The sequence below is a fragment of the Meriones unguiculatus genome, chromosome 11 (genome assembly GCF_030254825.1).
Source record: "Meriones unguiculatus strain TT.TT164.6M chromosome 11, Bangor_MerUng_6.1, whole genome shotgun sequence".
Lineage (NCBI taxonomy): Eukaryota > Metazoa > Chordata > Mammalia > Rodentia > Muridae > Meriones > Meriones unguiculatus.
In genome coordinates this window covers 81,114,760-81,136,182 of record NC_083359.1, presented here as the reverse complement: position 1 = coordinate 81,136,182, position 21,423 = coordinate 81,114,760, and the positions used below count along the sequence as shown (strand labels likewise).

General features: G+C 42.2%; 1 protein-coding gene across 4 annotated transcripts in view; it reads right to left on the bottom strand.

Annotated features, from left to right (window-relative positions):
• Nucleotides 1–21,423, bottom strand: part of Tnr (tenascin R) — a 400,956-nt gene that overhangs the window by 25,563 nt on the left and 353,970 nt on the right. For all 4 annotated transcript variants that reach the window (XM_060364535.1, XM_060364537.1, XM_060364536.1 and 1 more), the window contains 6 exons: nucleotides 20,795–20,914; nucleotides 19,750–19,896; nucleotides 16,994–17,113; nucleotides 14,162–14,305; nucleotides 13,454–13,584; nucleotides 12,411–12,543 (listed from right to left, as the gene is read on the bottom strand). In XM_060364535.1, the coding sequence (XP_060220518.1) occupies nucleotides 12,411–12,543; nucleotides 13,454–13,584; nucleotides 14,162–14,305; nucleotides 16,994–17,113; nucleotides 19,750–19,896; nucleotides 20,795–20,914 (795 nt within the window). The remainder of the gene's footprint in view (nucleotides 1–12,410; nucleotides 12,544–13,453; nucleotides 13,585–14,161; nucleotides 14,306–16,993; nucleotides 17,114–19,749; nucleotides 19,897–20,794; nucleotides 20,915–21,423) is intronic.

Sequence of the window (21,423 nt, the reverse complement as noted above, 5' to 3'; positions counted from 1 at the left end):
GCACAGACCACTCAGAAAACTGGAGATTTAGCTAAGAGACAGAACATTCCGTGGATGTGATGACAGTGACCAAATCATGCCGTGTAAGGAGAGGGACCTTCTACCAAAGGCAACAGCGGCCAGACTCTATCTCTGCAGACACAACATTACTTGAAATGGACACCTCGAATAAAAAATTTACACTGTCTCAACCTCTCCAGGATGAGACAGCCATTGTTGAACTATTCACACTGTATCATGTAAGCTAATATAATAGATCTCCATTTATTATTTAAAAACCATAGCGATAGGCATCTGGCTTGCTTTTTGCCACTTTCCCCCTAGCATTTAGAACAGAGCCTGACACAAAGTAGGTGCCCCTTCAATAGTTGTTAGATATTTAGCACCATTTGAGTGCCAGCATCCATCTCCTGGAACATAGGCCTCGAAGTCAGATTTTCTGAAATCATTTGCAGTGCCGTAATTCAGAGTAGGCCAGATACAATTCCGGTACTAGTAATATCTAAGATCTTTCTGTAGCATTTTTAAGATGGTTTTATAGCAGTGGTTCTCAACCTTCCTAGTGCTGAGACTCTTTAATACAGTTCCTCATGTTGCGGTGACTGCCCCGCAACCATAAAATTGTTTTTGTTGCCACTTTATAACTGTGATTTTGCTGCTGCTATGAATAATAATGCAAATATCTGATGTGCAGAATATCTGGTGTGTGACCCCTGTGAAAAGACTGTATGCCTCCCATGGGGGTCACAACCCACAGGCTGAGAACCAATGTTGTGTAACGTACAGTAAATAGTTGTACTGTTGAACAAGACTCATCTCTTTCCAGATGGGTGGCCACATGCCTTTGTCCCATTCAGTAGCACAACAGCTTTATGTCAGTCAGCTCAGCAACTTAGTTGGAAAGGACCATTCCTGAAATACCACCATCTTCTAGAGGTCCTCCAAGGTAAAATAATATAATGTACAGAGTAGCAGGGTAGGCTTCTGGGAGGATATGAGGGGGATTCAAGCACAGACTCCTACTAGCAGAGATCACAGGGACTGAAGAGGACACCCTCTACATAGACTAGTCTTTTAGTAAAGGGCAGGGAACAACAACTTACCCACAAAAACTTCGACCCAAAATTTACCCTGCCTGTGAGATGTGTGGAGATAAAGATAGAGCAGATAGAGCAGAGATTGAGAAAACGTCCAACCTATGCCTGGCCCAACCAAAGACCCACCCTATTGGAGAGCGCCAACCCCTGACACTATGAATGATACACTGTTAAGCCTGCAGACAGACCCTTGACAGAGTTGTCCTCTGAGAGGCTCTACTCAACAGTACCTCAAAACAGATGCTGAGACTCACAGACAAAAATTGCCTAAGGGGTAGGGAGTCTTGGGGAATAGTGGGAGGAAAGAGAAAAGGACCCAGAAGTGACAGATGCTCCACAAGAAAAACAAAGAGCCACTAACCAGGGCCCAGAGGGGTTTGCAGAGACTGAAGCATCAACCAAGGACCATGCATGAACTGGACCCCTACAAAGACGTAGCAGATGGGCAGCTTAGGCTTCATGTGGGTCCTCTAGCTGTTTTTCAAAGCTTATTTTGTAGCTAAGAACCCCACCTTAAAAAGACTCTCCAGGCTCAGCTGGCTTCGCTAGTGAGAACAGATTGAGCATTTGAAGATAAACTCACGTCAGTTTTATACAGTCTCTTTCAGGAAAGAGAAGAGGTAAAAATCAAATAAATTTCTCAGTTTGGACAGCAAGCCCAGAATTATTCTTACTGAAATAAACAATTGGACAAAACAGTGTTAAAAGACAGCACAAGTTGGATGATAGTTTTGAAATCTATTCTTCCTTCTCTAGGTTACCACAGAGAACTCATTCTGTGGCCGGTTTCATCTGCATTTGGTCTTTTTTGACCACATGGACACATTGCCAAAAGTCAAGTCTGATAATCCTAAGGGGAAATGGGCTTAAAGTATGGACTATCCATGCAGGCAAAACTTCTGAGGAACAAAACTACTCTGAAATAAAGTTCACAATCAATATGTCATTGATTATCTAGTACAGTTTATTAGAAAGCATTTTAATTAGATATGCTAACTTGATATAAAGAGGTAAGGAAAAATATCAACACCATGAGAAAAAAATAAGAAATTAAAACCCAGAAGAAATATTAACCTTGGATAATAGGGTTTAAAGTAACAGTGCAATAGATAAGATAAATAAATGATTTAGATGCAGTTAAAATATGAATAATGAACTGGAGTATCTGACTGAGACCATCTTTTAGAAGATAAGAGGTGAGAATAAAGAAGAAATCGAGAAGATTTGGAGCACGGCACATCCATTCTACCATCTAGTTAATAGAAGTCCTGAAAAAATATAAATAGGAAATAGTGCTTAAATGAATAATAAAGACAAATGTGTAAGAAGTACAGATAAAATGCTACCGATTTAGAAGCCTCATTGAATGTCAAACTGGAGAGAAAAAGAGATAAATGAATTCTTAGAATGAAGTGTGAGACTGTCAAAAAGAAATAAGACTGTGGGGCTGGGGAGATGCCTCCGTTGGTAAAGCGCCTGTCATGCGAGCACCAGGACCCAGCACCCACGTCTTCACATGTCTGTAACCTCGGCACTGCTGAGGTGGAGCCAGGCAGGTCCCGGAAGCTCACTGACCAGCTTTTCCAAATTGGCAAGGTCTTCAGTGAGCGAGCCGGTCTCAAGAAAATGAGGTGGAAGAGTAATCAAAGAAGATACGCGATGTTGACTCCTGGCCTCGACGGGCATATATGTACATGCACACCAGCACATATGGCCCCCCACAAAGGAAAAAATATTTTTAAAAAATTCCAGATAGAAAACGCAGACACCTACAGAGCAAAATCTAACTGATGCTAGACTTCTTGCAGGCAATACTACACATAAAAAGACAAGAGAAGCCCGGTGTGCTGGCATGCGCCGTTAGTTCCAGCATTTGGGAGGCACAGTCCTGTAGATTTCTGTGAGTCTGAGGTCATCCAGGGCTCATAGGGAGAGCCTGTGTCTCAGAAAAAATTAAATCAAAAACAGTAATAAAACTGAATACTGGCCAGGGTTTTGTTTGTTCCTTTGTTTTGTTTTTAATGAAGTTGGAGAACCACGGAAATGTAAACAAGAAAAATGGATAGGCCCAGTTTTCCTTATGATTATAGATGTAAAACATCTAAAGAGAGTTAACTAAATTCGAATGTATTAAATACTCATATTCAAGTGAAATTTTTCACTGATAGGAAACACATATTTTTAAAAAGGCAGCATTGCAAGCCTTACCATCAATAAACAGAAGTATAAAAACCACAACTTACTAAACTACCATTTGATAAAACTCAATGCAAAAACTCCTAACTTGAAACAGAAGAAAATTCTGTAACTTAGTGAGTGCTTCAAAATATTTAATTGGCTAGCCAATTAAATATTTTCTTCCTTTTAGGAAACAGTTGCAGTGTTAAAGAGGTCAGTGAATGAGCTGTTGGAGAGGACTACGCATCTGATGTTTTAACTGTGTTCTCATTGATCATGTAAGCATGTCAAGGTTAGCGAACCTCACCACCGTTGACAGCTTTGGAGGTTCCAGTTAAGGTGGAGTACAGAATTGAAACTGTTATTCATAAATGATACAAAACATCCAAAACAGTTGAGCGTGTGTATTCATGCTCATGCTTGGGTACATGGAGGTCAGTGTCTGGCGCCTAACTCTGTTACTCTTCACCTTGCTTTTTGTGACAGGGTCTTTCACTAAGCCTGTAACTCTTCTGTTTAGCTCAACCGGCTGGCTGGGCATATCCCTGGGATGCCGCCTTCTCTGTCTCCCTAGTGATGGGATGGAGGCTTGGGTTACCATTCCCTACCCCCACCAATGGCTTGGGAGCTCGGGATCAGAACTCAGGTCCTCATAGGTGCACAGCAAGCAGCACATTACTTTTACTATCTCCACAGCTCCATATTTACCTAAAATATTAATAGAAACAATACATAACTACAATTAGTAAGAAAGTCAGCAGCATTACTAGATACTGGATCAATATATAAAATCAATAGTATTTTTCTGCTTCAGCAGCAATCAACTAGAAAATATTTTTTAATTAGATTCAAGTCACAAAGCAATAAAAATAATAAAATTTTCAGAAATCAACCAAGACCACAGGAATGCTGGGGGAAGTGGATTTTAACATTGTGAGAAACATAAAGATTATTTAAACAAATTGAAGATATAGTCTGTGCATTTTAGAAGGGATAACCTACTATAATAAAGATGTCAGTTCTTCTCAAATTAACTTATAAGTTCATTGCAATTCTAATCTAAATTTCATTTGGAGACTTCATATCTAAATGGGATAATTTCGATGACATGACACCTATGGAAAATTAAATGCCATCAAAGAGCTAAGTGAACCTTGAAAATGGGAGCCAATGAAACTAGTTTTACCATGTGTAAATGTATTATAATCAACTCTAGATATAAATACACAATGTAGGCTTTGAGGGAAAAAAAGCAGATGACTAGAGCATGAAATAAAATAGACAATTCAGAGTTTAGAGACAGATTATGTGCATGTATGAACTTAATATACAGGAAAGCATCACAAATCAGTGAACAGATGGCTTATTTAGTGCGCCATGCTGGTGACACTGGTTCACTATATAAAGAAAAATGAAACGGTATCCCAGCTGCGTGCCACGTAGGAAATAGACAAAGTAGGATAATAAATCACAAAGTGAGTGAACAGAAGAATATCGAAGAATAGCTTTGGGTCTCTTGGTGGGAAAAGCCTTCCTTAGTAAAGATGTTAGAGGCTCAAGTAATGCTGGATAATGCTATCAGGAACCCTGACAGGAAAATGAGCAAATGACAGGAACAGGTAATTTACAACAAAAGAAAACTCAACAGTCTAACAAACAGGGGGAGAGATGTTTAAATTCAAAGTTACTGTTACTTATAAGATTCATAAAAAATAATGAGACATCAGTTATACTTATCAGACTATCAAAAATTACAAGGCTGGACCAGGCTGCACCGTGTCAAGTCATTAGGAATGACATATGCTCCCAGCAAACGGGGCATTGCTATGTGTCCAGTAAGTATTTAAACTATATAAACCCACACCCTGGACCTATAAATTCCTCTTCTGGGTGTACCACCTTTGCACAGCTCACTGGTCCACAGAATGATACATAATGCAGCGACATTTGGGATTGTTCAAAAGTTGGAGATGATCTGATGCCTGTCTTGGAGGGAGTGGAGACAGTCGTGATGGGCACACATCAAGTAATGTTTTACAACTAGAAGTAAAAGACAGGTGCCCAAACATAAAAGAATTGTAATGAGTTATATAATCCAAAACACCTTATACATGTTTAAATCATTCATAATCAAAACACTTCTGTAAGAACATGTTTTCCAAAGGCAGGAACAAGAGCCTGTCCATTTGACTTGTTGGAATGGTTGTATATGAAAGCCAGAAAAAGACCTGGGGCAAAAGGAAGTAAAAGAGTGAATGCAGCGAGGGACCTTGTTGGAGGTTGATACTGATAACACACAATGAAGTGGGCAGTCGGGTGAATCCAAACCTCTGATCTGACATTTAGCTATTCCTCTGTACATGCTTGGGATGGTATCTAACATGATTAGTGCCCTAAGTCCTTCTCCATAGCCGGGCCTCGAAAGCAGGCTAAGGTAGACCTCTTTCTGTGTGTGTTTCTATTTGTCTGTCTGTCTCTCTCTTTCTCTCTCTCTCCTGCCCACCAGGCTTTGTTTGTTCTTTTGTTTCTCTGGGAAACAAAATATCAAACTGTTTCTAAGTGGTAGAGCAGTAGGAAATCCCGGTCCCCCCAGTTCCTGCATAGATGAAGGGTAGTGCGGGTCACCAGATTTCCCAACAGAAATCCTGATAACCATGGGTTTTTGCACAATCCACTCTTCATTGCTTTGGAGTCCAGAATTTGCCAATTTTCATTCATTTTTACAACCTAAAAAGCTAAGTTTTGTGTCAGAGGAAACGCTAGTGTTTTTCTAGAGAGCGTCACAGAACAGCCTGACCCGGAAGGGAGATAGCAGGGGACAAAGGCAATAAAAAGAATGAAAATACAAAAGCAAAATAAACAGAACAGCAACCTCTTCTCATTACTCATCTCTAGCTACCTCTTCGCTTAACCTCAAGGTCAAGACAACCCTTTTGTAGCATTCCCTGTCTCTGCAGATGAGCTTTAGGGTGAGTCTTGTTTGCCTTTTATAGTATTAAAAGAGACAATGAAACCCGCCTCTCCGAAGATCATTTCACCGAGTCCCTGTGGCTCTGCGGGGAATATTTGTTTCCTCATTTAAATTCATGTCTCTAAAAGACAAGTAGACCTTGGATGAAATTTCAGGAGACAGCAAATTATAAATAATGTATCCATATTTTTTTCTTTCCCATACTACTTGTATATAATTCCCCCAGGAGTCTTGTGCAAACACCAGAGACAAGAGGACAGGAAGCTATTAACATGATGGAAAGATTGGAATGGGCTCATGTTGTGTGGTATGAACATAAGAAAAGGCATCTTGATCAAAGGAGTTTTTGAGGCTAGCTCTTTTCTATGATAATGATGATGGGGAGGAACTGGGAGGAGCAGAGGAAAGAAAAACAGTATATTATGTGAAAAAATTTACATTCAATAAATAGAAAAATTAAAATATTATCATTATCACTATTACTAATTACTATTGGCATCTCAACTCTTTACCAGACAATTAGAAAAGCATCTGCTTGGGTGAGTCCTTTGTCTTGGTCATCCCGTGACAGAGTGAGTGTTTGTCAGTCACGTAGGCCACTTTGAAGCCAAATTTTAAACTCTGTTGCCCATCAGAAAAGGCACAGAATATTCTCATACGTTCATCGCATCTTTAGAATAAGATGCTGGTAAGTGGAAAATGCAGATATTGTCAATTATGGTGAGAAGGATGATGGCGGCAAAAAGGAAATCAGCCTCTAACTCCTTCAGCCTTGGTGTACTGTCGTCATGTAACTCTCAGTTCCCCAGACTTCCTCAGCAGGATTAATTCATGCCTTCAGAGTCCAGACAGGCAGCCTTTCAGTCTTAGATCAGGTGCACATAGTTTATTCACTTTGGCTACTTTCCCTTTTCCAACCCCACCTTTAGGAAGCAAATGGCCATGCATTCTCTTCTTTAATAAAATTTCCTCTTGGCAGAGGTAGAAAAGATAGGTGCAGGGACTGGGGCAGGAAGTAAGCAATTATCAACCGGACAATGACATGTAGCCCAGCGTAATGTACCCAGGAAAATTTGTACTGCAGTGGCAGACAGAACTTGAAATTAGAGAGGGACTTTGGCTTTTATACTCTGCAAGATGGACCTCTTTGTAGCATCCCTTCACTCTGAAGCTGATATTTAACTCTTCTGTTCATGCCTGTATATACCAGCCTTTGTAGATGGGATTTTGATATGCATTATTTCTTGCCCAAGAAATTTTCACACAGCACCTAGTTGTCTCAGTGGTTTCTGATAAATCTCCAAAACAAAACCAGCAGGTTTTGGGAAGCATCAGTGACCTAAATTTCAGCTTTCCATTAAAATAACAATAACTCTCAGACATGGATACTCCTTTGCTACATACCAGGAAATAGTGCTGAGTCACTTGCTGGTATCCTAAACTCTGCCTGGAATGAGTGAGTAGCTCAGTTGGTAGCTTTATTCATTGCAAGTGCAAAGATGTTAGGCTCCTCAGTTTTCCTTCCTTCCTTCCTTCCTTCCTTCCTTCCTTCCTTCCTTCCTTCCTTCCTTCCTTCCTTCTTTCCTTCCTTTCTTTTAATTTTCTTTCTGAGTTGACACTGGCTATGTTTAAGCAGCCCAGTGTCAACTGGAGTCATGCAAGAACAGCAAACCAACCTAAATTGATACCAACACTGCACTGGCCATCAAACCAAGCCACTAGCCAGCCTCCTCTTCAGACTTCCATGTAAGTTGTTATTATCTGATTTAACCTCCTAAGGCTCTGGCTAGATCTGGAGCCCCGTGTCCAAACTACTGTATCTAACAGAAGGCATCGACAGTCACAGAAACCGTTGTACTTCTCTGTCCAGAGAGACCCTGAAAGGAGATTCAGCTGTAGATGCCACAGAAACTTCAGACCTTTGACACAGTGCTCGCTACTGCCAGCTGTGACATCAGCAGGATGGGAATGAAATGCTCATACAACACTAAGCATTTTGGTGACAAGACGATTCCTTTAACCCAGTAAACAAGCAAAGCAAGAGCTCTGTGCATCTGTTAGCTGTTTTCCTTTTATGGTAAAAATTCTCTTTTTTTAATTTTAATTTTTATTAATTACACTTTATTCATTTTGTATCCCCCCCTGCAGCTCCCTCCCTTCTCCCCTCCCTACTCCATCCTCCCTCCTCCCCTCTCTACCCCATCTTCCCTCCCCTTTCTCCATGCATGCCCCTCCCCAAGTCCACTAATAAGGGAGGTCTTCCTCTTCCTCCCTCTGATCCCAGTCTGTCAGGTCTCATCAGGAGTGGCTGCACTGTCTTCTTCAGTGGCCTGGTAAGGCTGCTCCCCCCTCAGGGGGAGGTGACTAAAGAGCAGGCCAATTAGTTCATGTCAGAGACAGTCCCCGTTCCCATCACTATGGAACCCACTTGGACACTGAACTGCCATGGGCTATATCTGTGCAGGGGTTCCAGGTCATCTCCATGAATGGTCCTTGGTTGGAGTATCAGTCTCAGCAAAGACCCCTGTGCCCAGATTTTTTGGTTCTGCCACTCTCCCTGTGGAGTTCCCATCCTCTCCAAGTCCTACTATTTCCCACTCCTTTTGTAAGATTCCTTGCACTCTGCCCAAAGGTTGCCCATAAGTCTCAGCATCTGCTTTGATAATCTGCAGGGCAGAGCCTTTCAGAGGCCCTCTGTGGCAGGCTCCTGTCCTGTTTCCTGTTTTCTCCTTCTTCTAATGTCCATCCTCTTTGCCTTTCTGGATGGGAATTGAACATTTTAGCCAGAGTCCTCCTTGATTAGTTTCTTTAGGTGTACAGATTTTAGTAGGTTTATCCAATATTATATGTCTAATATCCTCTTATGAGTGAGTATATACCCTGTGTGTCTTTCTGCTTCTGGGATACCTCACTCAGGATGATCTTTTCCAGTTCCCACCATTTACCTGCAAATTTCATGATTTCCTTGTATTTTATTTTCTTAATTCAGCAGAAAACTTTTCCCAACAGGTCTTTAAGTTGTGGCTTCATTAAAGGACTCCTTAATTAGTTTATACATGTGCAGGGCTGAGTTTGAACAAGAGATAATACCTTAGTGCTTAATAAGTGATCTTTGAAATAGCAAAACAAACGTCAGCCTCAGAAGAGACAGGTGTTCTCTAAGTTACACTTGCTAAGGATATGTCTTGCTAAGGATTCATGTCTTAGTTGTGTGATCACAGTCAGTTTATTTTACTTTCCCATTAAATATTTGTTTTTGACTAATGAACTCAGGGAAGACACTTTTTAAAGTATTGAAAAGTATTTTAAAAAAACAAAGAAAAGGAACACATTCATTATTTTATGAACAGTGACTTTGAAGAATTTGATCAACTCTGTTTTGTCATCTAGAATGAGTATATTGAGAGAAGCATATGGCGGTGGGTCTTTCTATTGTTTCTTTTGTGACAGAAGGGCAGGCTCTGGGACATGGAGGAAGACCCACACAATCTTTTGATGATGTGGGAAATCTGTGTTTAGGGATGAGGGATATGCCCATATTAGTCCTGTTGATAGACATACCCTCATTCCCAAAATGTGAAAGTTTGTGCTGGATAGAAAATTACACATCACAAACTATAGAAGGTACGTGGAGGTACAGAAAGGACTATTAGCAGTTTAGAATCAGGGCTAGACTATCTGGGGTCAAATCTCAGCTTTCTAACTTAAAAGGTATAAGATCTTGGGTGAGTTATCTCATCTCTATAGTATCCTACTTCCCTTGACTGTTTTAAAAAAATAATAATAGAGGTAGTAGTCTATAGGACAGAGGCTGTTGTCAGGGTAAATATTAGACATATAATATAGGATAATCATACTAAATTTTGTACACCTAAAGAAGCTAAGCAAGAAGGAGGACCTGGATAAGATGCTCAATCTTCATTCAGAAAGGCAAAAGGGATAGACATGGGAAGAAGGTGAAAACAGAGAACATGACAGGAGCCTACTACAGAGGGCCTCTGAAAGACTTGACCCAGCAGGGTATTAAAGCAGATGCTGAGGCTCATAGCCAAACTTTGGGCAGAGTGCAGGGAATATTATGAAAAAAGGGGGAGATAGAAAGACCTAGAGGGGTCTGGAGCTTCACAAGGAGAACAACAGAACAAAAAAATCTGGGTCCAAGAGTCTTTTCTGAGACTGATACTCCAACCAATGACCATTCATGGAGATAACCTAGAACCCCTGCACAGATATAGCAGCTCAGTCTCCAAATGGGACTTCCTAGTAAGGGGGACTATCTCTGACATGAACTCAGTGGCTGGCTCTTTGATCACCTATCCCTGCGGGGGGCAATCTTACCAGGCCACAGAGGAAGACTATGAAAGACAGTCCTGATGAGACCTGATAGGCTATGGTCAGATGGAAGGGGAGGAGGACCTCCCCTATCAGTGGACTGGGGGCACATGGGAGGAGATGAGGGATGGAGGGTGGTATTGGGAGGGGATGAGTGGAGGCTACTGCTGGGATACAAAATGAATAAATTGTAATAAATAAAAATGATTAATTAAAAACATTGTTAAATAATGCATAAAATGAATTTAGGACAATGCTTGCCAAAAAGCCATGTAAGTTTTTGATTTCCAAAAGCCTTCTCTTTTTAAAAAGTATCCTATTAAGCCAAGTTCACTTACATTTCTTTTTTTCTCTTTCTTTGTTTCTTTTTTGTGTGTGGTGCTGGGGATTGAACCTGGGACCTCATCCATGTAGCTGAGCTATGTGCTAGCTTCTATTCCTGCCCTTTAAAATGGTATTATCAGTAGTTTTGAAGATTGACTGAGATGCTAGATATACGAAAATACTTTGTGAAGGTTTATGAGGGTTCAGTACTGATGGTTTCTTCTGCTATTTTTACTAGAAATGTTGCTGAGGACAGGGTCAGGGGAAGGAGAGAGAGAAGAAAGAATGCTTTTTCTAGAAAAAACATGCAGAAGACTGAGCTGCTATGGGCTACATCTGTACAGGGGTTCTAGGTTATCTCCATGAATGGTACTTGGTTGGAGTGTCAGTTTCAGAAAAGACCCCTAGACCCAGATTTTTTTTGGTTCTGTTGCTCTCCTTCTGGAACTCCTGTCCCCTCCAGGTCTTTCTATCTCCCCCTTTTTTTCGTAAGATTCCCTGCACTCTGCCCAAAGTTTGGCTATGAGCCTCAGCATCTGCTTTAATACCTTGCTGGGTAGAGTCTTTCAGAGGCCCTCTGTGGTATGCTCCTGTCCTGTTCCCTGTTTTCACCTTCTTCCCATGTCTATCCCTTTTTCCTTTCTGAATGAGGATTGAGCATCTTACCCAAGTAGGTTCCCTAGTAAGGGGAACAGGGGTTGTCTCTGATATGAACTCAGTGGATGGTTCTTTGATCACCTCCCCCTTGTGGGGGCAGCCTTACCAGGCCACAGAGGAAGATAATGCAGCCAGTCATGATGAGACCTGATAGGCCAGGGTCAGAGGGAAGGGGAGGAGGACCTCCCCTATCAGTGGACTGGGGGAGGCACATGGGAGGAGATGAGGGATGGAGGGTGGGATTGGGAGGGGGTGAGAGAGGGGCTACAGCTGGGATACAAAGTGAATAGATTGCATTAAATAAATAAATGCAGACAGTCCTGATGAGACCTGATAGGCTAGGATCAAATGGAAGGAGAGGAGGACCTTCCCTATCAGTGGACTAGGGAAGGGGCATGGGAGGAGAAGAGGGAGGGAGGGCTGAAGGAGGGGGCTACAGCTGGGATAGAAAATGAATACACTGTAATAAATAAAAAATAAATAAAAAATAAAAAATGTTAATAAAAAAGAATATGAATTTAAAAATCATTAAATCAGTGTACACAAAAAAAAGAAAAGGAAAGAAAAGAAAAAAGAAAGAAAGAAAAACAGGCAGGAATTTGGAGCAAGAATCAGCCTGACATCTCTAATTGGTGTTAGTTGGTCCACATGGACCACAGATTTGGGTTGATTGCTTCCACGATAACCTCAGTGATGGGGGTTTCCTGTTAAGGCCTTGGGAAAGGGGAAGGAAAAGAGAGAACATTGAATGTTTCTGTAGGCTCCCTCCATGCAAGGGCTCAGCAGAGGTGCTGAGGAGACTGATGTCATGTAGGGAGAGGAAGGCATCAAAGTGACTCCAAGTCCCTCACCTGTGGTGAAGACAGTGGAGGTGAGGCTGCTCCGTGTGGCATCCTGAGCTGCCTGCAGGAGCACTGTGTAGTCTGTGTTCTCTGACAGGCCCTCCAGTCGGATCCAGGTGTCCTCAGCATCCACAATCAGCTCCTGCAGAGAGCCAGAATAAAGGAGGCTGGAGGGAGCAGCCAACTTGCAATATGGGACAGTAGGGAAGCTGGGTCAGCAATGCTGTCCTCTCCATCCCACAGTAGGGAGGAAACTGCCAAGAGGCGGGGAGGGCAGCTCCCATGTGAGGTGTGGACCAGCTCCTATCTCACAAGTGCACACGGGATAAATTTAGGTACCAGGATTATTGAACCAGTCGCTTCCAACTGTGCTGGGCTTGTAGGGAGGAAGAAGCTGAGGAAGCAGAATCCTAGGCCTCCATACCATTATCAAACAGACCCGCTTTACTTCCACTTGTTCTCTAGAATTGACTTCTGCACATGACTTTTCACTTTTAAAAAGGATCCCACAGCAAGGGAAGATTCGCTCACTAGCGCTCTGGAGGATTGTTTATACTGATCACATAAAACCACAATTTATCATCTTTGTACTATAGGCTACATAGATGCTGCTTTTATAATGCTTATTGAGGCATAAAAGTCTCTCAGGTTTATTATCTGGCTCATGTTTGCTTGGCCCCGTGAGCGAGAAATCATTCTGATAGCACAGGATTAGGAACCCGTCATGTTTTGCGCCATAAATGCCAGAAACATCACCACGCCTAGTGATCCTGCAAGGTAGATTCTTCAGGAAGGACGCTGACAGTGAGGGACAGTTTATGCTTTGCCTCTGTGTGGGTAGAGAACAATAGCAAAGCCACACTTGGATATTTACTGGCTTGTAAACCTGGTCTCTCTCTCCCTAAGAGCAGGCTGTGTGTCTAGTTGACTGGTTGCCTGTGAATGGCTTCCTTCTCCATCCCTGCAATTTCCATGGGTCATTCCACCGGTCAGTTTCCACATGATCTCTCACATGGGAGAAATGGTTCTCCCCCTTTCCAGCTAATGCTAACCTTGCGGCTTCCATCCGTGGTCTTGTATGTCAAGACATAGTTTTCAATCGCTGCTCTGGGAGGCTGCCAGGAGATCAGTGCGCTTTGCCTGGTGACTTCACTGGCTGTCAGGTTGGAAGGAGGGTCCAGGACTGCAAAGAAGGAGAAAATGCTGGGGTTTGGGGGGCCCTATCTCTCTAGCTCTTTCTTATTTGATTTCAGGCATGGCAATCTTGTTCACAGAGCTGCTCGTATGCTGACCCTAGTTCTCTCTAGGATGAGAGCATAAAAGGTGCTATTATCCTTCTCTGAAGCTTCCCCCTCCCAAAGCGTGCTTGGGCATGGCATCTCCCAACGCAACTCTTTATGCTTAGGACCCTGAATCCATGTGACCACTCCATGCTTGAATCTGAAGGAGTCCTGTGTCTGTTCTAGTGTTCTCCTGGTCATGCTGTCACCCAGCAGCAACCCACTACCACACCCAGCTTTCTAATGTTGCTTAGCATTTCTTGTGCCAGGTATAGTTTTAGTTCCAGACTTCCTTGCCTGGCTCTGCTACTGTCACATAGATCCAGGGTATTGAAACAGAAGTGCTCATTAGCAGACCTATACAGGGGCAACATCCAGCCAAAACCTACAGCTCACTATCTACTCCATTACAAGGAAGCATCGTGTTAAGTTCCCACAGGGTCCTTCAGGGACGCCAGCCATGCAGGAGCCTGTACTCACGTGTGGAGAAGTTGGTGGCGATGGTGCCACTCATGAGAGGCCCACTGGTAGCATACATGGTGACAGTATAGTGAGTGCTAGGAAGCAGGTCAACAAGCTGGAATTCTTCACTGACCCCATCAACCAGGATGGTCTCTCCAGCAACTGAAATCAGATGCACAGAGCTAAGGAAAGAGCTACCACATCTAAAGGCATTCCACATAGATTCAGGACGCGAGAATTCTGGGAAAGCTACAGATGGTGGAGCTTATTACTCTACACAAGGATCCTCATTTATTATTTATTTGTTCATTTGTTTATTTATTTATTTACTCTTCAGAAAAAGTATTCTGTATATGAATGTTGAGTAGTGTCTCTGCTTGGGCCTCTGCAATCAAGGAGTAAGAATAGTCCTTGTTTACCTGGCTGTTTTCCTCTGCCCACTTTTCTCCATCAAGTGCTCCCTCCTTTAGACTGAGAAAATTCAGCCCCTACTTTTCATTATGTTTATATGACAGTTCTAAAGTTTCCATAGTCCTGACTGCCCCTCTCAGGACCAAAAAGTTTATCAGAGTCTCTGCTGAAATGCAAAGCTTGGGAAAGAAGTGAGAACAGGAAGTGGTATTGTTGATCAATGCTATAAACAGGGTCAGTCCATTTCAGTGTCTGTCATTTGTATTACTCCAGGTTTTAGGACAGTATCATTGCCATTTCATGATGAATTTATTAATAATCAGTGACTTTATCACCACCCCTTTGGTTGGTTATTTTGATCCACAGGCAGAGTTATTGCCTTTATTTCTATCATCTTTTGCCTCGGTTGAATTTTGGACCACAGTTTCAAATTATTAAAATATTTTTTTAAATGTGGATTCAATCAATCAGTTTTATTTTATATACAAATTTTGTAAGCATGCCTTTTGGGGACTTATTCAAGCTGTTAATAAAACTGTTCATTAGATCAGAGCCAAGCCCTCTGTTAGACAATTAGAATATTTCTAAGCCATACAGTATTTAACAAAGTTTATTAGGCACATCTCGAAACTAGGTCAGACCTGACATTTCAAGTTTGTTGTGATCTAATGCAAATGTAACAAGGCATATAAGGCTATTCAAACAATCGAAAACTCTTTGGAAGAATGTACATGATGACCATGTTTTTGCTATCCTACCTACCTTTCCTGCCATCCATCACTGCTCTTCTTAACTAACCATGATAGGTTCTTAAATACTCATTTCTCTCCAAATACAGAATGGCTACACTTTTCCTTAGAACTTTCTTCTGTCGTTTTTACTTTTTCTGAGATCTTGCTCTTTTCTTCCCCTCATTACTCCAGTTCTAAATCATGATGGCCCTTTGGGTATACTCACAATACTCTGTCTTGCATATTTCATGCCACAGCTCATGTCAAGCTGTATTTCCTTCTCTGCATCATCACTAGAAGTGAGCTCCATAAAGATAAGAGCTCACACTTTGCTTCTGAGTCTTTCTAGGCTTAGTGAGTACATGGCCCATGGGAGGTTATCAAGAGCATTTGCTGAAAGAACAGATGTGAATGGAGAGGACAGATTGTGTGACTTGTCACTGTGAGCAGGTGTGCCTGACTGCCTTAGGGGAACCAGGGATACTCTGTCAAAACTAACACCCAAAAGAAAGATTTTCTAGCTTGACTCTTGGGGAGAGAATTTCCTGGTGGAGAAAATGGCACATGGGAAATGTATAGGAGCTCTCAGGGCTTAAAAAGCCCAAAAGACATTCTGGTTTAAGAAGTGCTGAGTCATGATACACACAGAGAGGCAGTAGCAGTTGGATGGGCTGTGCAAGAACACAGAAGGCTGGGATGTATCCATAGCATCCTTATTTGAGGAGGATTAGGCAGTCAGCTCTATACCTATCAATCCAAACTTGTGGTTTATTGAAGCACTATTCAATCTTAACTAAAGATTTGATGATAGTCAGTTTTCTAATGCCTATCTGAAACCCAATGTGCTAATAGAGTTGCAAGTCCAAACCAAACCAAACCAAAATCAACAAGGAGGCTTTGTGAGCCTGCTAGCCCACAGCAATGACTAATGCGTTTTCCATTTTATTTGATAGCCTGTGTTACTTTCCATTTTCCCAAACTTTGACAATAAATTATTCTTTGCCGCTTGTGGAATTGGCTTTCTCTTCCATCTCTGAAAGTTAAGACATCTGCCTACCTTGTGTTCTCTGGTATCTTTGTTCCCTAGATTCCTGAATATAACCCACAAAAATTCTGTGTTCACATGTTTGGACACATAATTTCCCTAAGCCTAGATATTTGGAATAATCTTCTGTTTTGCTTTGAGCATGTATGTGTAAGGTGAATGAGCATCATGAAAACAGCATTGATATTCAAATCTTTGTGTTGATTCAAATTTTTTGGGCTGGATGTGACCAGTAAAACAGAAACATTGCTCAGCAGTTCTGGATTTATGGTCACCTGCTATCTGCTCCAAGTTTAATCCTATAACTTTAGTATTTTTCTTGCTCTGTAAACATCTACAAAATTCTTCTTTCTTACCTGTAGTCCTTTGGTGAAAATCTTAACTCAATTCTGAGTTTTGTCTTTAGTATTACTTCTAATTTTTTTATTTGTTCTTAGTTGCTCACTTTCCTTGAATGTTTCAGACTGAGCTTTTGTGAGTTTCATCATCAGTTGTTTACAGGAGTTGGGGCATATCTATAGGTATTTATAGGGCTTAAGGCCTACATAGGGTAATTCCCCAACCTACGGTAATTTTTTGTTTGATTTTCCATATGAATCACTTCTTCAATTCCATCCTGACTTGCAGCTCCAGTTCCCACCACCCTGACCTGCAGATACTCACTTGCAAAGTGTGTGAGGACAATGACATAGTTCTCCACTTCACCCATGGGTGCTTTCCACTGAAGCAGGGCTTCTGTGGGGGTGATGTTGGTGGCAATCAGGTCCACAGGGCTATCCATGGCTAGAAAAGAACAGGAAAATACCAGGTTAAAGAAAGATGAACTACAGAATATAAATACCACAAACCATCAGAATTTTCCCATGTGGAGCACATCAGTCACTGTGCTGGATAAAACTATGGAATGGAGACAATTTTTTTTTTCTGTCTGTCAGGCTCCACCAATCCCTTTCTTTATTCTAGCTTTCAAATATCTGCTTTCCTCCAATTGTCTTAAGCACTTCTTTTAAATTAATTCATTAACTTATTTTGTGCAGAGATCTTTGACCTGTTCAATGGGAAATGGAAAATTCAAAATATGGTTGTATTTTAGATATTTCAATCTAAACCGTATGAAGAACCTATAGAAAATCTTATGATTCTTTAGCTCTCTGGCCTACTGTTCTTTCACACATGCAAGGGTGAGCTCTGCGGAAAAATCTCTGTCTGTGAACTTAAGGGAATGTGGTGGAAGTTCAGGGGCACCAGCACCGATGACTTGGTCACAGAATCAGATCCATTTCCTGAGTTCTCATTTCACCACTCACAAGCTTCACTCTGGACTGTGCTCAGCGCACCTTTTTTGTTGCATAGAGAGACAAGGGGATTTGTACAAGCTTAGGGAAGCTAAGATTGCCTGTCAGGGGACGAAAGTTGGCTTGTGAATGGATTATGACTCTACTCACCCATGCTTGGAACCCTTGGACTTACATGCTTCCCTTTTATAAAGTTGGAAGTTATTTATGAACGGATGTTATTACAACAGTTTTAGTGTTAGCTCAACCTGAGTCACACAATTTATGTTTGGGAACCAAGATCCACTGTTGGTCTAACCCTGTTCTTTAATTAAATGAGCTGCATTTGGTGTTTTTGTTTTCTCTCTCTCCTCTTTTTGCTTATGTTCCTCATCCCAAAGTAACAACAACAATAATAAAACCCTTTACAATGTAATGTTTTGAATTTTATCTATAATCTGTGCTTTCAAAAACATCTTCAAATTCAGCTCTTACTATAGTTGGGTAATTTCTGAGATGTATATGATCTCTTGAAAGAGTTCTTTATTTCTACAAGTTTTAAGACCATTGTGAGAATTTTAAAACAAACAAAGATACTTCTGGGCACAACCCAGTTGCTGAAAGTTATCAGAACCATTCTGGCTAACTCAAAAGAGAGCAGAAGGGCTTGGTGTGTTACTGGGTTTCTGCCTTTGAGTTGTCTGCCGCCTGTGGCCAAGAACCTCAGGAGTTAGCTTATGGACTGAGACACAGCACTCTTATCTTGGGAACAAGATGTTTTCAAACTCCATTTTATGATTTTTCAATGAGAAAATATGGCAGAATTTTCAGGAGGGCAGGAAAGGGCTTTCTTAGCTCAATGGACACTACATTGATTAACCAGATGCTTTAACAATCACAGATAATTAGAGGATTAGGGCCTGACTGACAAAACATAGCTAGTGCATCCACAATCACGGACCTGGAAAGAGGGAGACTAGGAGAGGTTAGAAATACCCTGTGCTGTCCTGAGAAAGGTGCTTCTGTATGTTTGGGAAAAATGTTTTTGCCACTGTGTAAAGAGATGCTGTTCTGGTGCCTGTAAAAGTATCTACAAAGCAGTGAGGAATTCTTAGGCACATTTCCCTCCTTCAGGAAACACCATCTCCAGGGAAATTAAGCAGCTTTGGGAAATCCAGGTGTTCTCTTAATGAGGCAGGCTGAATGTTTTCCTATGTGTGGAGGAAACTATGGTTTAATTTAGAAGGTCTGTTATTGATGATGAGGATAGAAACTGGTGGCTGTGCCTTCCAGTGACATCTACACCAAACCTTTCCTAATTCTACATGACATGCTTGCTTGCGACCAGAGAGGGAAGGCTAGTGGAGCTGCTGAAAGCAAGTGTTGCCCTTGGCCTTATCCAAAGAGCTAGTTTTCTGAAGAAGGCATGGAAGGAGTATTTCTCTTTTCCACTTTCTATATTTCAAGCTCGTCTTTCTTCCCTCCCTCCCTTCCTCCCTCTGGAGCTCCTTCTGTGATGGGCCTTGAGGACACAGAGGACATTTGGCTCCACTTAGACAGCCTATAGGAGAACAAGGACTACATATAGCATTCCTGCCAGCAGCTGGGGATGTCAACCTCACCTCCACTACCTTCATATAGGTGAAGGACTTAGAACCTTTTCCCTGGGGCAAAGGCAACAGTGCTATGGGGTAGACATAGATGATGAATAATCCCACTCCCCAGTTTCTTATAACTGGAATAACAACTCTTCTGAGGTCCCCCTATCCCCCCCAAGTCTTAAAGACATCCTATGTTTCAAATGCTTGCTGTGGACCCTCTCTCCATCATGCTTCTTTGAAAGGGCACTCTTCATAGCGGATATTCCATGAAAATTCCTAACCTGAATCAGCGAGACTCCTCCAGTGTGACTAACTAAACTCCTATTATTAGACAGAACAGTCTGTGGGGAGAGAAACCATAACTCATCCTTCAGGACATAGTGAGTGAGAGGAGCCAAGGAATGATGTCTCAGGCCCTGGAGCCAGTATGCGCTGTATGTGCTGGAATGATTTCAACCCGCTTCCTGTGTTCTTTGCTTCAAGCCTGCTGCTCGTGTCCTGACCTGCTACCCAACCTGCTACCCAACCTGCTACCCATGTTTACCTGTGTGCACCAGGGTGCAGATGCGCTCACTCTCCTCCCTGCCCCGCACGCTGTTGAGGCTTATTTCATATTCGGTAGCTGGATACAGCCTGGTGATGGTGAACTCCGTCACAGTGTTGGGCACCACGGAGCTGTCCAGCCGCCCCACTGAGAAAGAACAAAGTCCATCATTAGAAGTTCAACAGCTCTCTCATCAGTGGGTCCGTGGCTTAGTATACATCGGGACAATGGGTCGTGAAGCACAGATGGATGGTGGCTCAGCGTGCCATAGGGAAAGGGAAGGCAGATAAATGATTCATAAGATGGTAATGGTGGAGTCTGAATAAATCTTATAGGCTGCCCTCACTCTTTCATTTTATGGGCTCTTTTAGAACAAAAGCAAACAAACTATCAGGTAGGTTCCTGTCAGACTGCCATCCGCTGAGGTGACGATTTCAAGGCAGTATAAGGGGGAGAGCTGCAAAAAGTGCTCTAGACAGCCCAGAGAAAGGTAGCTTGGGAAGCTGCCCTACCCCTGGCTGGAAGTGAGCATCCCCTCCACTTTGTGAACAATGCCTCATGCACCAGCAAAAACTGGCAGTATGCAGGCAGGGTCTCAGCCAACTCCTCTGACTCACACATTGGCTACAATGGCAGAATTGGGATCACATCACCGCCGTTTCCCCCAGGGCTCCATATGGCTCTGCTGGGTCTTTATCTGTATCCTGGATTCTAGTCTTAGACTTCATGCTCAGGACCGCATGTGGAGCCCTGGCTCTTGGCAAAGCCTTTTGGATTTCATCGTTTCTCATTGCAGAGCTTAGCTAATGGTGTCCAGATAGGTCCACCCGTGAGGTGTTTGGCTTTCTTGGTAATGTAATCGAGCCTATTTTGGGAGGAGTTGGGGAGCTCGGGTTTCCCTGTTGTTCTTCACTGATACGCTCTCATTTTGAGGGCATGTGCCACAGAGAGGGACAATGTCCTGCAGTGGTGATAGTGCCCCCACAATAATCTCTACCCAGCTTCAAACCTCATTTCTCTTTGGGAAATGAAATCATATCATTACCTTGTGTGGGTCGGTATGATACTCGGTAGTAATCAAACGGGGCGACAGGAGGGCTCCAGGAAACCGTCAGCGAATCCTTAGTCACATTGCTAATTGTGATGTTTTTGGGGGGATCAATTCCTACAAAGATCAGGGGAAAGACGGAAGCACAGTTTGAAAATGGAATATCTATTCCTAGCTTTGTGTTGATCCGCTAGTGTCCCATAGGCAGGGCCCTACATAAGTAACTGGGCATTCCTTGCATGATGGTCAGTGTGATGCCACACCAGAATCATTGTAGCTAGAGCCAAAGCCAGTTATGAACATTCTAACAGCAGGAAGCTAAATTGGCAAAATCTGTACTTCTGTGCAGCAATTACTACCTATCTCTCCCCACTAGAAACTTCCCTCTAAGTCCATTATTTTTATTTCAAATAGAGAATTACATAGTTATCTTCTCTGAGGGAAACTTCTCTTAGAAAGACCCAGCTCTGCTGCTCTTAGTTTTTAGCAGCCACTTTTGATTCAACTTGGGAAAACTGCCTATTAGCTGTAGAGAGATTTTAGAGCCCAAATCTCAAACAAATATTCTTTCCTAGGTTGTATCTTGTTTGTGGTGCCTGCTTAAATCATGTGGCTGTATCAGCTGA